This window comes from Argentina silus (assembly GCF_951799395.1).
Source record: "Argentina silus genome assembly, chromosome: 11".
Classification (NCBI taxonomy): Eukaryota; Metazoa; Chordata; class Actinopteri; order Argentiniformes; family Argentinidae; genus Argentina; species Argentina silus.
In genome coordinates, this window is record NC_139665.1 from 6152099 (window position 1) to 6167997 (window position 15899).

At 43.4% G+C, this 15899-nt stretch overlaps 3 protein-coding genes across 3 annotated transcripts; all 3 read right to left on the reverse strand.

Moving 5' to 3' along the window:
- Nucleotides 1–624: 624 nt before the first annotated feature.
- On the reverse strand, nucleotides 625–2816 carry LOC310812361 (ras-related protein ORAB-1; the record flags this gene model as incomplete). Its single annotated transcript, XM_083680880.1, has 6 exons — nucleotides 2651–2816; nucleotides 2137–2209; nucleotides 1790–1885; nucleotides 1554–1649; nucleotides 1028–1159; nucleotides 625–846 (listed from the first exon to the last, which is right to left on the reverse strand). Exons 1-6 carry the CDS (start codon nucleotides 2662–2664, stop codon nucleotides 625–627), a joined length of 633 nt encoding a protein of 210 aa, XP_083537006.1. The 5' UTR covers nucleotides 2665–2816.
- A 139-nt stretch (nucleotides 2817–2955) lies between these two features.
- Nucleotides 2956–7053, reverse strand: LOC310812360 (uncharacterized protein). Its single transcript, XM_083680879.1, has 5 exons — nucleotides 6998–7053; nucleotides 5803–6017; nucleotides 4908–5339; nucleotides 4589–4642; nucleotides 2956–4474 (listed from the first exon to the last, which is right to left on the reverse strand). The coding sequence occupies exons 2-5, from the start codon at nucleotides 5936–5938 to the stop codon at nucleotides 3705–3707; spliced, it is 1392 nt and encodes a 463-aa protein (XP_083537005.1). The 5' UTR covers nucleotides 5939–6017; nucleotides 6998–7053; the 3' UTR covers nucleotides 2956–3704.
- A 1165-nt stretch (nucleotides 7054–8218) lies between these two features.
- On the reverse strand, nucleotides 8219–15789 carry LOC310811687 (synaptosomal-associated protein 25). Its single transcript, XM_083679932.1, has 8 exons — nucleotides 15753–15789; nucleotides 15584–15693; nucleotides 14371–14412; nucleotides 12512–12560; nucleotides 10468–10579; nucleotides 9879–10016; nucleotides 8873–9017; nucleotides 8219–8553 (listed from the first exon to the last, which is right to left on the reverse strand). Exons 2-8 carry the CDS (start codon nucleotides 15653–15655, stop codon nucleotides 8488–8490), a joined length of 624 nt encoding a protein of 207 aa, XP_083536058.1. The 5' UTR covers nucleotides 15656–15693; nucleotides 15753–15789; the 3' UTR covers nucleotides 8219–8487.
- Between the last annotated feature and the right edge of the window lie 110 nt (nucleotides 15790–15899).

Here is a 15899-nt window from a genome sequence, read left to right on the forward strand (position 1 = left end):
TGTCATTATACATCATCAGCAGTATACATATAACATAAATGAACACAAACTAAGCAGTATACATATAACATAAATGAACACAAACTAAGCCACAAACATATATCATTTATTGTTGTCATTAAACAACAAACTTTGATCAAAAACACAGAAAACCTCTCTGACTGCCAATGGTGAAATGCTTTTCAAATGTTAGAGTTAGAATGTCACCCAATACTAATATTATGAGTTTAAAGCATCAAACCATACATTTACAAACCAACTGTTATTTTGTCATATATCAAATGTTTTCCCCTTCAGATACTATAATTAGAAGCTGTACACTACAGAGCCATCCACAACTATAATTTGCTGGCTCTGATATTTTCCTTTCACATTGTCCTTTTCAGCACTGTTTCAGCAACTATGGTGGATGCATAACCAGGCCAGCCCAGTTCAGCTCAGCTAGGCTCAGCTCAGTTGGGCTCTGTAGTGTGAATTATGGTTTAGTGCATTTAGGCATCCAATCATAACAAACAACTTGAAACAAAACAAAACGTAAATGAGAATACTGTCCAAACTCAGTATGATTGAATAAATGATGTTTCATTGATTCCCTCATGCTGCAGTTGGTGTTGTATGGCAACATTAGCAACAAGAGTTTGCCTCCTCCACTCTGGCCTTCTCTCCCCCTGGCCACAGGGGGGCGCTGTTGATCTTGGAGGCCACTTTAGCAGCTTCCCTCTGGACGCCGTCGCTTCCAAGACGCTTCTGGATCTCGGAGGCCATGGTTAAAAAAGCCTTCTCTACATTATCAGCACTCTTTGCACTTGTCTCCAGGAAGGGGATTTGGAGTGATGTAGCAAACTCCTAAGGCATTCATACCAAGAAAAAAAACGTTACTTATTACACATTGATTACACATTTATAACACATCATCATAGCAAGTGAATATATCATTGTCCAGTGTCTATGATAGACATCATCATTAGTGTAGGATGAATCTGTTGTGCATTGGTGACAAATGACAGGGGACAGTTAAGGCACTTACCTGACCAGTAGAGAAGTCCACTACCTTTTTGGGAATGAGGTCACACTTGTTTCCCACAAGCAACTTGGAGACATTTTCACACGCGTAGCGTTCGATCTCCTGTAACCACTGTTTGACGTTGCTGAAGGATTCCTGGTAAAACAACAGTAGAATTACAACTCTGATGCACTACTAAGTACAATCAAAGCTTATAGCAGTAGGACCTGTCCAAAAACACCTATCAGAGGGCAGTGGCACTTCTGTATGAACGCCAAGTAATACTGTAATCACACTACAGAGCCGAGCTGAGGTGAGCTGAGCTGAGCTGTTCTGGGCTGACCTGGTTATGTCTCCCCCATAGTTACTGAAACCATACTAGGAAGGACGTGACAGGAATGTATTGGAGTCAGCACATGGTTGGGGTGTGTCCTGTAGCGTATAAATCCCCTAGTGTCTAGGCCGGGAAAGGGCTAGGGTTTGTTTCTGGACAGGGCCGCAGTGTGGACTTTTCTTGAAAAAAACATTTGCATACCGAATGGTGTTCTACCTGATCAGTGACATCATACACAATGATGATCCCGTGTGCTCCTCTGTAGTAACTGGATGTAATGGTGCGGAACCTCTCCTGCCCTGCTGTGTCCCACTGAGATAGAGTGATCAAACACCGGTAAAAACAGGCCTTCATTACCATGCCAAACACACGTACCAATAGAGCTAAATCCAGAGAAACGGTTCATTGTTACATGGTTCTTTTCCGAGTTTGTCTTGAAAACATACACTTACTATCTGTAGTTTGACTGTCTTCCCCTCCATTTCAATGGTCCTGATCTTAAAGTCGACCCCAATTGTGCTGATGTAGCTCTCTGTGTACGTGTCATCCTGAGAAGTAAAGACAATGAACACATTTAGATGTTTAGATTTCCCATTGAAGTGTGCCCTCATATAGGGGTACATAATAACATCCTAATATGGGTCTCAAAATAAGTAGGATTACTGCCATCAACGATATGGGTGGGTTGACTGTGTTCTGAAGTTCAGTTGTTGCTGTTCTGAACATGGTCTTCACATGACGCTGACTCTACTCATTGCCATGGTGTGTGTGCTGTGTATAAGTCAAGTATGATGCCTACCGCAAACCGCAACAGCAGACAAGACTTGCCCACACCAGAGTCTCCTATCAGAAGCAGCTTGAACAAGTAGTCACTGGGGAAGACATCACCACTTTGTTCCATATCAAGCAATATACAGTCTAATAAAACATACACACACACATGAACGCACTCACATACACACATTCTGTCTCTCTGCTAGGCCTCATAGTTTGAGAGGTATTCGATCTGTTCTGTTTGAGTGTCCTTTATTAACAGTAAACATCTATTGCAACTGAGTTTTCAGGCCAACAATATCTTTAGGGCCTTGGACTTGACATGGGCTTTTTCAAAACAAAAAAACAACACAAAAGTTGGCAGCCATTGGCTTAAAATTGGCAAATGGATTATGAAATTCAGAGAGCATCTCAGTCTCCCTCAAACAAAGTGGCAGTAAAGCTAAAATGTTGCCCAAAAGACAGTGTTAACATGACACCACACAGAGGCTTCCACAACGACACAAACAATAACATTGTCACAGCTAATTCTTACTTACTATTCGGGATTCATGACCAGATAGATCGTTCCAGTAGGACGGTAAAAGAAGAAGGAATTAAAAGTGTTGACAGAATGCGTTGTGTTATCTTTGGCCTTTGAGCAGATGCGTCCTGTTTCCGTCCTTCAGAGGGCAAACAGCACCAGCACCTTGTATAATGAGCTGGGCGTCCCATCATTTATTCAAGCCTGGGATCATGTTTCAGTGTGGTCATCACCTGAGTCTTAAAGCTGAAGCTTGGTGTAGTGTAGGCACAGAATGACTGGTGAGAGATCCCATAGGAACATATTCATTCATTCCCTCAGTCACTACACAAAACAAACTCATTTATTCTTTGAAAAATAACTTCTTTCAAAATAGTTATTTCATTGCCAGAATTTGGTTGTAGGAAACAACGGTAATTTTACAGTAGAACCAGTATCATATGTGTTTTAAACTATTCCCTTGTGGAACAAAAACAAAAAATGAATGTTAATTCAAGTTTGAAAAAGTAACTGCTTTTCTCTAGAACAAATACTTTCCTGAATCACTGACAAATCTGAGAACTCTTCTAAACAAAAATAGAACACTCCATATAGTTTCAGCTTGATAGAAAATGTTTTAAATAAAGTACATGTTGTGCATAAGCAACAACTAGGGTCATTGGTTGAACAGTCTCCGAGTAGACCATCAAGCAAAGTGAGTGGGACATACACATCTCCATACAACTTTGGTCTCATTCATTCAGAAAAATCTATACTGCTAAATATCACAGATATTTTCAGAATCCATAAGATATGGGTGCATTGCTCAGGGAGCATCCATCATCTGTACAAGTTATACAACAAACCAGGTTGTGTGAATCTCCAGTTGCTATAGACTTATAACCTTCTTTTAGCTCCCTGCTTTTTGGTGCCATTGTTTATAGCATAGTGTACAGTAGCAGCATACTCCTTGCTCACTTTCAAGGTAACAGCAAACAGTATTTAAAACTTTATGATCTCACTCCGGGCAAGCCACTTTAAAGGTAGTGTGTGGTTGTGTGTGTGTGTGTGTGTGTGTAACAGTCAGAGAGTTATGGACAGCCGTGGGCCTTGTCCCTCAGAAAGGCTAGGGCTTTGGTGGAGAAGTCTCGTAGGACGTCCACCGTGTCCCGCTGCAACTGCAGAGAAGTCCTCACAAACTCCTGCTGCGTGTGGGCCAGGTGGTGCACCGACCGGGCCAGGACCCCCAGAGACTGGGACACGGACCCCAGCAGAGCCCTGGAGGCCTGCTGCTGCTGCACGCTGAGGCAGGCGCTGTGGGCCAACCGCTCTTGGGCCTGGAGGACCTGGTCTCCACCCCCACCCCAGCCCATGGCCTGTCTGGGGGTGGAGGAGGAGGGGAGAGGGGGCCTGGGGGTGGAGGAAGAGGGGAAAGGGGGCCTGGGGCTGGAGGAGGAAGGGAGAGGGGGCCTGGGGGTGGAGGAGATGGGGAGAGGGGGCCTGGGGGTGGAGGAAGAGGGGAAAGGGGGCCTGGGGCTGGAGGAGGAAGGGAGAGGGGGCCTGGGGGTGGAGGAGGAAGGGAGAGGGGGCCTGGGAGTGGAGGAGGAAGGGAGAGGGGGCCTGGGAGTGGACAGGGAGGGAGCGGTGGGGCGGGAGGAGGAAGAGGTAGTAGCAAAAGAGGAAGAAGACACGATGGCGGTGGAGGCAGAGGACGTTCTGGTGTATGTGCGGTGTGGCTCAGTCCGTAGTGTGTGTGTGTCCTCCTTGACGGGGTCTGGGGGAGGAGGGGGGAATGTAGGGGGGCGGAAGGAACCCCTGCGGGGCTCCTCTGCCGGGTCCTCTTCAAACTCCAGGCTCTCGTCTATGGGACACACACACAACATATATTTGCAGAGGTACCATTGGACGCATACGCAGGAGGAAAGACATACATACTACACAAATGTTATCGTCTGACCATAAACCGGTGCTTCACCTTCATCGATTGGCATCTCAAATTCGAAATCCTGAGAGGACTGAGGTGGATCCCCTACAAAAACAAGAATTCAGAATACGAGAAGGGAGATGACAATCATAAACACAAAACCATACCTGTCGCGTATCTGTGAATAGAGTGTGTGTGTGTGTGTGTGTGTGTGTGTGTGTGTGTGTGTGTGTGTGTGTCGAGTTCATGTCGAGTATTGCAAAGTGCCCATTCCTATAGGATTCCTTGCATCAGGCTCCGAACAGGCTTCAGGCTAACAGGGACAATAAACTAACACATATATTCTCAAACAAAAGTGACTGGCACTCACAAGCGTACGAGGTCTGAGAGCGCCTGCCCAGAGCCTTGTCCGGTGCTGAGAGAGGGGAGACGGAGGGGAGGGGGCCGCCCCTGCGACGGAGGTCCGGGGCAGAGACTACGCCATTCGAGGTGCCAGGGGAAAGAGAGTCATCGTCTGGATCCCTCCTGTAGAGCTCCCGCGCCACCGCAGCATCGCTCACGGGCATCTTGAGGATGTCGTGTACCATCTTCTCCACCGGCGACAGGTTCTGGGCGATACGGAGGCCGTTGGGTCCCCGCATGGCCGCCATCCGGCGTTTGGCGTCGCACTTCAGGTCCGCCCACTTCTTGGAGACGTCGGTGGCTTTGCGCGGGCACTCGCTGGTCTTGTTGATGAGCGCCGTGATGCTCGCCCACTTCTCCTTCTTAACGTCTGACGAGGAACCCCTGGTCCTGAACTTGCCTGTGGTGGAGCACAAACAAAAGTGACACGTCACTTGAGTCAGAGCATACAGCGACGCTAACATGATAGCGCTTCCTTGAGTTATCCTTTTAAGCTGAATGCCCTATTTGACTAATTTCCACCTAAAAACCAGACCCAAACTAAACGGCTTATAACATTAGAAATATGACGATCATACGCAAATTCAGGAGGATATTTGATTGGTAACACCTTGAGATTTTGTGTGGATATGCTTAGATCATAGTTCAGCATAACATACTGCACGTGACAATGAGATAAAGTAAACAATAATCAATTAATAATCAAATTAAAGCAGAGCTTGGGCCCAATTACGTGCCCGTCCATCGTAAGAGATTCTCTCATACAGTATACTTGATTACGTGCACTCTGATGAATCAACATTGTTGTATTAAGCTTTAAAGAGATGCATGCATATTACAGAGAGTAGAGGTAGCCTACTTACTGACGAGGAGACTTCTGTTTTTCTTTACTTCATTCAGCAGCACGTGGACTTCACTACTGGAGAAACGCGCCTTCTTCTTCTTCACCTGCATATTAACACCACCCCCGTAATCTTCATCATGGTTAAAATGAGACATGACTGGCCCTGTCCAGTCCTCGGGCGCCCCCCCCCAGCCAGCCACCTCACCCTGGGGCACCTGCCTCGGCTCTGCCAGCCTGGAGGAGAGAGAGATCACTTTACTCTGGAGTATAACATCAGAACACAGGAAGACAAAACAGATTGTAGACAAAACAGATTTATCTATCTGACCTTGGGACAAAAATAGAATACAAATCGGGGGGACAGAAATACTCCACACTTACTCACCTAGTAGATGTAGACCATTGTCAGAGATACCCATGCTAAAGATAAATATGACTTCCAAACAGTAGAGAGTAGTAGTACAACTGTAGTATAGCATAACCAAAGCAATAGCAATCTAGTGCTTATGTGCATGTTGAAAAGCATGTATTGTTTTGTTAGTGGTCCTTCCTTACAACAATATGACACACCTTACAACAGGTTTCTTTCTATCTTTTTTGGGGTTAAATATCTAAGACACACTTGAGTATCATCGTCAATTGCTGTCTAAGGGCGGCTATTGGACGAAAAAAAACCATAACTGTCTAAATGGGAATTAAATTTGCCATTTGTCTTTGAATTAAACGTTTGGTTCATTTGGGGCTGTCACGCAAAGCCAATGAGAAGATGTTTCCTGGTCCTTTGTTGACCCTGCCTGCCTGCCGACGCTGGCGCTCGGCTCTGATCCTCCACTGGACAGCCAACGCCATCTCCGCACCTGGTGAGCCTGTCTCCTTCTCCAATATGAACGGGACCATACATCTCCTTCAACACGCAATACACGCCTGATTTATCGAGCTTTCCGTTGAGCAATAAGTTATAAAATAGCTTGCTGGCCGGCCGGCTGGCTGGCTACCATTTTGAAAAGGCGCAAAACAGCACTGCTCGTTATTGTCGGTAGCTAACTATGCTAGGTGGCTGCAGGTTTCTTTGCCGATGTTTTCTTTTATCTTAATAACTACATCTAGAGTTAGCGAACTAGCTTGGTAGCGAGCACCTTCATGAAGTACAGTTAACGTACCATAATAGTGAAATGTTTGGTATTTGGTCAATTCGATAATATGGGCGGAATTACCAGTGGGGTTGATGAATGTATTTTTTCTCCTCTTGCAGATTCAGAAACTTCGCGCAGCCGATTAGATCCTGAGTTGCGCAGACTCTGACGGCGCAACCATCTACGAAGTCGTACCAGGATACGAACTGGCCCATTCAAAGTCCCTCAATCACTCCCACTACCGTTCTTACAACATATACGTATGGTTGATGTATCGTTTTAATAACCCTGCAGTGACACTGATGCGACATACATAACATGCTTCACTTATTAGGCCTATAATAAGGGCCATATACGAACAATTAAGGGCGCAATATATGACGCAATTGGCTAGCTATTCCAGTTGCGAGTCTTACGTGACTCGGTGACTACACCGAAAGATGACTGCAAACACTATTCAGCCCAGTTGAGTTTAGCAAACATATAACACTTAATTACCTCTCACTAATCACAGCCTATTCTCTTGATACTATGTTTCTTTGTAGCAAAACCGTTTAACACCAATAATCATGCATTGAGTGGCATACTTTTTAATAATGTATCAGTACAAATCGAGGATGATTGAGATTGAGAATTTGTTAAGGATTGCAGATCACCCAACATGAAATCATAGAAAGGGATGTAGGCATAGTTGAATATAAAACAAATATTAGGTACACGAACGCACGTCTTGCAAAGGGAACAAACAAAAAAAATGTTGGACATAAATCACATCTGCCTATATTACAGTGACCATGAAGCCTAAACAGAAACACAAAGATATTCATTTCTCCATTAAGTTATATACAAAATAAATTACTTAAATATGATTTGAATCCACTGATATTGGCGCAATGCACTTTGATTCTAAGAGGAGAGCACGAGAAGAGTGGACAGGACAGACAGGTTAGATATACAGCTCGTGTCAATTAATAATAACTAACAAGTAGGGTCCGATGAATATATAAACAAAGCTATAAAGTGCATTTTAAAATCTTGAAAATGGTTGTCATCGAATAGAGGAGTGTTGAAAGCAGACAGAGTGTTGACTGCCTCTCTGATGTTGACTGCTGCTGTTGACTGCCTCTCTGACTGCCTGCCTGTTATTAGCGATAATAGCAACCCAATGCCACTGGAGCTCCATTGTGCATCCTAGGAAGGGAGGATGGGTTCAGAAGAGGGATGTATCATGTCTAGCCAACAGGTGGCAGCAGTGTGCCCTACCTACCTTCATTCCAAATATAGGATGGTGCACGTTTTAAAAAAAAAAAAAAAAAAAAAAAATGGTGATACATTGTTGCACACTTCCACTAAAAAATGTGACTAGTTTCCATTATGAAAGTTTACATAGAATTGTGTTATCCTTGTGTGAATGATCATGCAGTACAACATGTTACCCTGTAGCTCTTATGTCACATGACCTACAAGATCATTCGGCAGGCCTTTTCAAATAGTGTTGGGATGGCTGGCCGCACATTGGCACAGAGAGTGTGAACGAGACAAAAGATCCGATCAAGGACCAGAGGATTTCTTCATCTTTTCATCAGATTGTTGGCTTTCTGATTGGCTGCATCGATGCGTGACACATTGAGAATGGCCTGCAAAGCAAACACAAAGAATGTAAATTAGATGTTGATTATTGAAGATGTAGTTGGCGGTCACTTATTGTTTTAGTCAGCTCTGCTACAGGGACAGTGGGTGCCATACCAGTGCCATTATACAGACCTGGGTTCCAATAGTATTTGAAATCATTTCAAATACTCATCTGTACTTTGTGTTGTGTTTGCTTGGTGCTATTGAACCAATGGAACAGTCTCAAAAGTGCAAATACACTTATATGGGACTCCAGGCAGACTCAAAATATTTGAAATCATTTCAAATACTATTTGAACACAGGTCTGGTGCCATGTGACTGACCTTCCTCTGAGTGTCGGCGATCTGAATGTTCTGCGTATCAATCTCGTTGCCCATGTCCAGCGCCATGCTCTTCAGGTTACCCATGATGCTGCCAACGTGCCCCAGGTTCTCCTCCATCTCATCCTCACGAGCATCGTTGGTCACCCTGACAGACAGACAGGCAGACAGACAGATGGCAGATAGACAGACGAGAACAGACGTGGAGGATGTAAAGAGGCGATCTTCAAATTTAAGGACTAAAACATCTTAATTTAGGACTGAAACATATTCATTAATCTTCATTTTAATGTACTTGGAGTACAACCACCTTTGTCAAAGAGATATACAAAGAACGGCGTTTGCAGACCTGTGGTTTCTAGTACATTGATGTTGACTTCCCCAAGCTATTTGTGTGTTTCCCCACCTTCCTCCCTACCTCCAGGGTTACTAGTGTTTAGATAATGTCCTCTGTTTGGACAGGTGACATGCAGGTGACTGGTAATACGTGGCAATCTATTATCGAGAAGAGCAAATATCCCCCACCTCACACAGCCTCTGTTATGTACACAATCCTTACACCGCTTTAAGCAAGCTCATGTTGGAGAGTCATTCAAACATGTTTTTGGACAGAAGTTAGACATCTACAACGCAAATTGAAAATATTTTGCGTCGTGATGAGAGGGCGTATCAGTGAGTCACCTGGCCATAGCCTACCATGATTGGCTCGAGGGGGCGAAGTGCTCTGATATGCTGTATGTATGTATGTATGTATATGATTGTATGTTTGTGTGTGTAATGTATGTACTAATTGTAGTGTACATGTGTCTGTCAGGTTTGTGTGTCTATGTCTATGTAAATTGTCTGCAACATTATTCCCCCGGTGCTGCTGATTTTAATCTCTTACCTGGATAAATAAAGGTTAAAACAAATATCATAACAGTCATAAGCTGCATCTGGATCTCTGGTTCCAGAGGGCACACAGTAGATATGTGATTGAGTATGATTATGTTTTCCATCTCATAATTACTTGCGTATGTAGCCGCCACTCATGATCATCTGTTCTCTCTCGTCTACCACGCGTGACGAGGGCTGGCTGGACACCACCCTGTCCTGGTTGTTCCCCCACACCTTCTTATATGCCCCGCTCTCCTCAAAGTCCTTCAGCCTGGCCAGGGACAGGGACAGACCACATCACACACACACACACACCGATAGAAAGAGTTATATATCACAGTGCTTTGTATCCGCTACTGTATGTACAACAACTTATTGGAAAAAAAAAGAGCTTCAATCAAAACTCATGGATGCATCTCAAAAGCGCAAATGGACTCCCTCTCTGTGACTCATCATTTGAAAGAGTTGGAAAGGTGAGATAATCATCCACCCTATCGCCCTCCACCTATCCTTTTGTTTTAAGATGAGTGTAGAAGATGCAGAAGAGGAGACGCCAAAGAGGAGACGCCACTTCAGACGATTGGGATGCTACCCAGTGAAGCCATAAAGAAACAATGGGGCAGGCATGCAAGAGTCTGGGTTGGGAATCTTGACTAGCTAGCACACCAACATGCACGTTCTTGGAGGAGGGGACCCTCCACCCGCCGCCTGCCAACACCTACTTATCACAGGAGCACAGGCCGCAGCATTTGCCCAGGTCTGTCAGGTTCTTCTCTGCTTCCTTCATGTCAGAGTTGATTTGGTCCAGGCCCTCCTCAATCCGCTCCAGTTGCTCTGGACAACAGGAAATGGGAGGGGGGGGGGGGGGGCAGGAGCAGGGTGGAGGAAAAATGAAGAAGAAAAGAAAGCTCTCTCACCAAAAGCCCCACAGTTGACAAAAAAAGCAACCAGCGCTCCAAAAAAAAGGCATTTGGCCAAACATTATACATCACATCCCCCAAACTGAGAACGCAACTAAAAGCGAAACAAAATGTTTAATCATGATTCACGCAAAGTCCAGAAACATAGTAAAGTATTGTGTGGGTAGAAGGTGTGCTGTACCGTTTGTGAACATTTGACTTTTGGCGGTGGGGGGTACAGGGAGGAAATCAGGGTGAGTTGAAACATGTCTCAGCTGTATACATGTTCCTCAACAGCAATAAGACACACAATTCCACACTCCACCATAAACTACACATACAGACACCCCACCTAAACAATGCAGAGGGACAGGGGAGACAGGAAAGTCTGTATTCACCAGATTCAAATAACCTCAATGACCTGATTGAAATCATAATGTGATTCTCTTGATTAACAGAGACACACTGTCTGTACCTCTGCTACACACTTCTACTCACACAATCTCTCAGCAGAACTCAAAACAACACATCAGGGCAGGAGCAGGGAGCAGTGTTTCAGAAGAGGCCTGCCGAATTGACAAACTGCCTGACTGACTGCTTGACTGACGGAGGTATGGACTGCTCAGATCTCAGATGTCCTCTGAGCAAGTGAAGACGTACTTGAGCCCAGGCCAGATGCACAGGCCACAGCACTTGGCCATATCAGTGAGGTTTTTCTCAGCCTCTCTCATATCCTTGTTGATTTGCTCCATCCCCTCGTCGATGCGGTCCAGTTGTTCTGCCCATAGGGGGCAGCAGGGAGCGTGAGTGGGGGAGACGGGGGAGACACAGGAGGAAACACACAACCACATACAATAGCAAAATGCAAACACTTGCATTCACACACATACTTGAATATACAAACACTTTGAACATATACTGCACTGCATTTTGTATTTGTTTCTAGTAGCCACTGGATGGAAACACATCCATTCCTACACACATCAGGTCACTGCTAAAGATTTTTTTGCAGTTGTTAAACATGACTTCTATCTTTATGGTGATTTACCAACAATTAGTGCGTCAGTGACACTGAGAAAATAACACAGACAGTCTCAAAAAGCCCAATATGACATTGATGAAATATCATTGGGTCAAAAAGGTACAAAAAATACAAGCATTGTATCCCAATCGTCTATTCCTCGCATCCTCTCTCCTCGCCTCCTCTCTCCTTGCCTCCTCTCTCCTCGCCTCCTTCTCAAAAAGCTCCTCTCCTTCAATGCGTTTTGAGAAGGAGGCTAGGAAAGAGGATGCCAGGAATAGAAGACAGACTATTGGGACACTCATCTGTATGGTATCCAATGCATCACTTGATGGTGGTTCCAGATGACAATAGTTTGGCCATCCTAAAGGGGGAATCTGGGATTGGTACATCAATTTCTTGACATTTAAATGAATGATATATAGCCATTGATTCTTGAAGAATATAACTTATAAATGCCTCATGAGCTTAGTTCAACTCTTACCCCATCAGAACCCCAAATATAAGCTTGTTTTACTCCATTGTTTGTAAACAATAACAATATAATTGTACACAAACACTGTATAGCTTAAATCATTTTGATCTCATGGATGGTCAGTCTTAGCATCCATAGCTCCATCTATGACTTTGAGAGGGGTAACATTTCTCCATCCCCACACCATAGCTGTTTACCAAAAAAAGTGGCGGGGTGACCGCTTTGTTGTTGTTTGAATCCCAGATTGCCCCTTTAAGGTGATGATGTCTCATTGACATTGATGCTGATATTGATGTGTCCATACATCACAAAACAAACTGCCATTAAGCGGTAATAGTCTTATCAACTCCAACAAATAGTCAATTATTTACCTCCTTGTTCATCTAGCATGACCAGTGCCCGGATCCCTGCATCTTTGCTCTGTTGAGATCAGAAATTACATTAGAGTCACCATCAGCTACATTACACAATTGCATATCAAAGTTCTATTTCACACATGAATTGAGTTAGGCCATACAAATTAATTGTTTAAGATAAGATTAATTGTTTAATGGATGCCCTGACTCACATTTTTCACAAAAAAAGAAGGGAAAAAAGAGAAGGGAAAAAACTCACTAACTGCCAAAGAACACTCACCATCTAGAGTGCCAAGTGTTTTATGTGGTATTTACACACACAATCAACAATACTTTTGGCTACAAAATGAAGCATCATCATTTATGCATTTTTGGTGAATAAAGTCACCCCTTGGCACTCCAGAATGTTGACAATTTTAGAAACTTAATTCACCCTCAGCACTGAATGAGTGGAGATAATTATTATTTAGATGGTTAACGCATAGTTTTCTGATTTAGGCCCAAAGCATGGGTGAAGTTATCTCTGGTTCAGGGCTAGCCCCAATGTTCCCATCATATCATTAATTCTTCTCTTACTAACAGACTATTCCACCGCAATCGGATGCTGATAAAGTCCTCTTACCTATTTGCAGACAACTTTCCCCAGCTATTCACACCAATCCAGTTTACAACCTGTAGAGAGGTCTAACTTTGTATGCTATTACTTTAGGTTTTTACACTTTTTATACATTTTAAATTATACCAACTATTTATCCATCCATCCAACCAAGCAAACCATCTTTACCTTCTTTGACTACCCCAGGTTCATCCTATCTTTCTACCTCTTTCTATCTAATCTTCTCTCATCTATCTAACCTTCTCCTTCCATCCAACTAACCAAACCATCTTTAACTTTATCCACTACCATATTAAGACTAGCTCACTGTGTTTCAACTACCCAACAGATCTATCTATCTATCTTCCAAACCATCTTTCAACTTTTTCTACTACCAAAATAAGACTTTGCAAGCCTACACATTTCCTGAAACTTCTTTTTCTATGTTCTTTTGTTTTTTTCGCTCGCTCGCCTCGATGAAATCCATCAAACAATGAATCAAGTTTGCATGGCCTTATGGCTCCATTCACTCCACCTTACAGCAACGGAGTGTCGTGGGGTTTTCTACTATTCTAAATGAAGCAGATACTGTATGTGTGTGTGTGTGTGTGTGTGTGTGTGTGTGTGTGTGTGTGTGTGTGTGTGTGTGTGTGTGTGTGTGTGTGTGTGTGTGCGTGTGTGTGTGTGTCTGTGTCTGTGTCTGTGTCTGTGTCTGGCTTCACAGTATAGATCAGAATAAACTGTTCCAGTCCTAACTTAATCAGACCATAAGGAGGGGAAGGGGATGGTTCTGTGAGGACTCCATTGAGTACAACTAAATAGACTCTATAGAGTATGTGTATATTTGGACTAGAACAACTAAATAGAGACCTTATTCAGGGTAGGCAGGTTACCCCACAGAGCATATGTCATTTAAACCATCATTCATCCTGCAGGATGGGTGTTATGTCTATAAAGCCCTTGCTGGTGTATGGCTGACTTCATAAAGCCTCAATTCACACTCAACTCTGGTGGGTTGACTCTGTCTCGGCTAATCAGAGATATACAACAATGGTGTATGTTTTGCCTGGAATGTTTTTCTTTGTAATGTAGAAGAGGGTCAGTGCCAGGTCAACATGAAATCAACAGGAAGTAGAATTATGTTGCTCAAATCGTCTAATTACATTTCCACTGAAATGAACACAAATGACCCATCCATTGATAGAAAGAACATTATGAATAGATGTTGTTAATGGAATTCTAATGATGATGATCATTTCTGTGTCATGGACTCCCTTACCTCTTCTACCAGCTGCATCATGCGACGGGTACTCTCCAGGGACTGGCAGAAAGGGAGAGAGAGTGAGAGCAGCGTTTGAGGAGAAAATGACTTCATTTACCGGACAGTTTGTTAACTTCACTTAGCTAGCTCATTTCAAAACCCCCCAAAGTGAGGAAAAGTTCAAATGGCACAGTGAAATACACCGATCAAACCGACTCGAGTCTCTTTCTCAACATCTCTTCATGTTGTTTTGTCTTCCCGTCTTTAACTGCACTGGAGGAACACCCCTCGAATCCTAAATCAACCCCAGGTTTTGTCTGTTTGCTTTTAAATGGGTATGCCATTATGACAAAGAAAAACATCTATTTTATTAAAAAATAAATGGACAATAAAGTTATTATTTTATCCCTTATGCACTTGATCTGAGATGACAGGATAATTATAAGCAATTTATGTGCAGCTCAATTATTAGTTGCCCTCTGATATGCTACAATGCATCTGGTAATTTCACCATATTGTAGACTAGTCAAGTGGGGTACGGGGCTTGCTAGACGTTGATTCTTAGAGGTTGATTTGGGTGGCTGTTACCCTGTCCTGATGTAAATCTAATGAACTGACAAAGAAGCCATACAATAAGGGGCAGACGTTTAGATAAGATAAGATGATACTTAGATAGTACTTTACTAATCCCAAACAGGAAATTTGATTGCACCAGCCAATACATACCACACCAATAAATACACAATAAAAACACAACAAAGGACACAAAGATAAACAAACAGAGAAATACTCCTTTCAGTGGTTTGTGTGCCAAGTAATTGTTTGTACAGTACAGAAACGATTGAGGCTCTCCTGGGTATTTCCATCCTGAGCGTGTGGGACTGGGAAATGGCTGTCACCTGTAGTAACCTTCACTCGAGGGAATCACAGTTTAATCTCTCTGCATAGTGTAGCCCTGAACACAATGGCAGGGTATGACCACAGGTAACCTTTTTAACATTTCTGGTATGATTGTTTTTATGTATGCTTCCTATAAAGCACAGTTTTGTATTTGTGTATGAAATGTGATATCTAAAGAAAGATTTGATTTGAAGATTTAAACTTCATCAAAGGGAGACGAACGATCTGCTGCAGGGACATTATGTGCAAGGAAAGATTCCTTGCTGGTCTTAAAAATGGAAACCGAAAGACCTATTTTGGGGATTCTTAATGTGAAACAAAAATGTTTCACCTCATCGGTCACTTGGTTGCCTCTCCTCTGCAGCTCCTCCTGCTCTGTCCTCAGTGGCGTGTCGGCAGCCATCTTGGCTCAGGAGGACAGGACTACCTCTGTTGGGTTCTCTCTCCCAGGAGAAAGGCTACAGCATCAGGTGGCTGTGAAAGATGGTGAGCAAAATGACAACAGCTTGTAACTATCATCATACATGTAAATAATCATATCATTTCCAAAATGACACACACTCGGCCCTGGTAGCATGGGGAATATCATGGTCTGGTCTGTTTTATGGTGTATGATGTACGATCAAATTAAATTAAATTAAATTAAA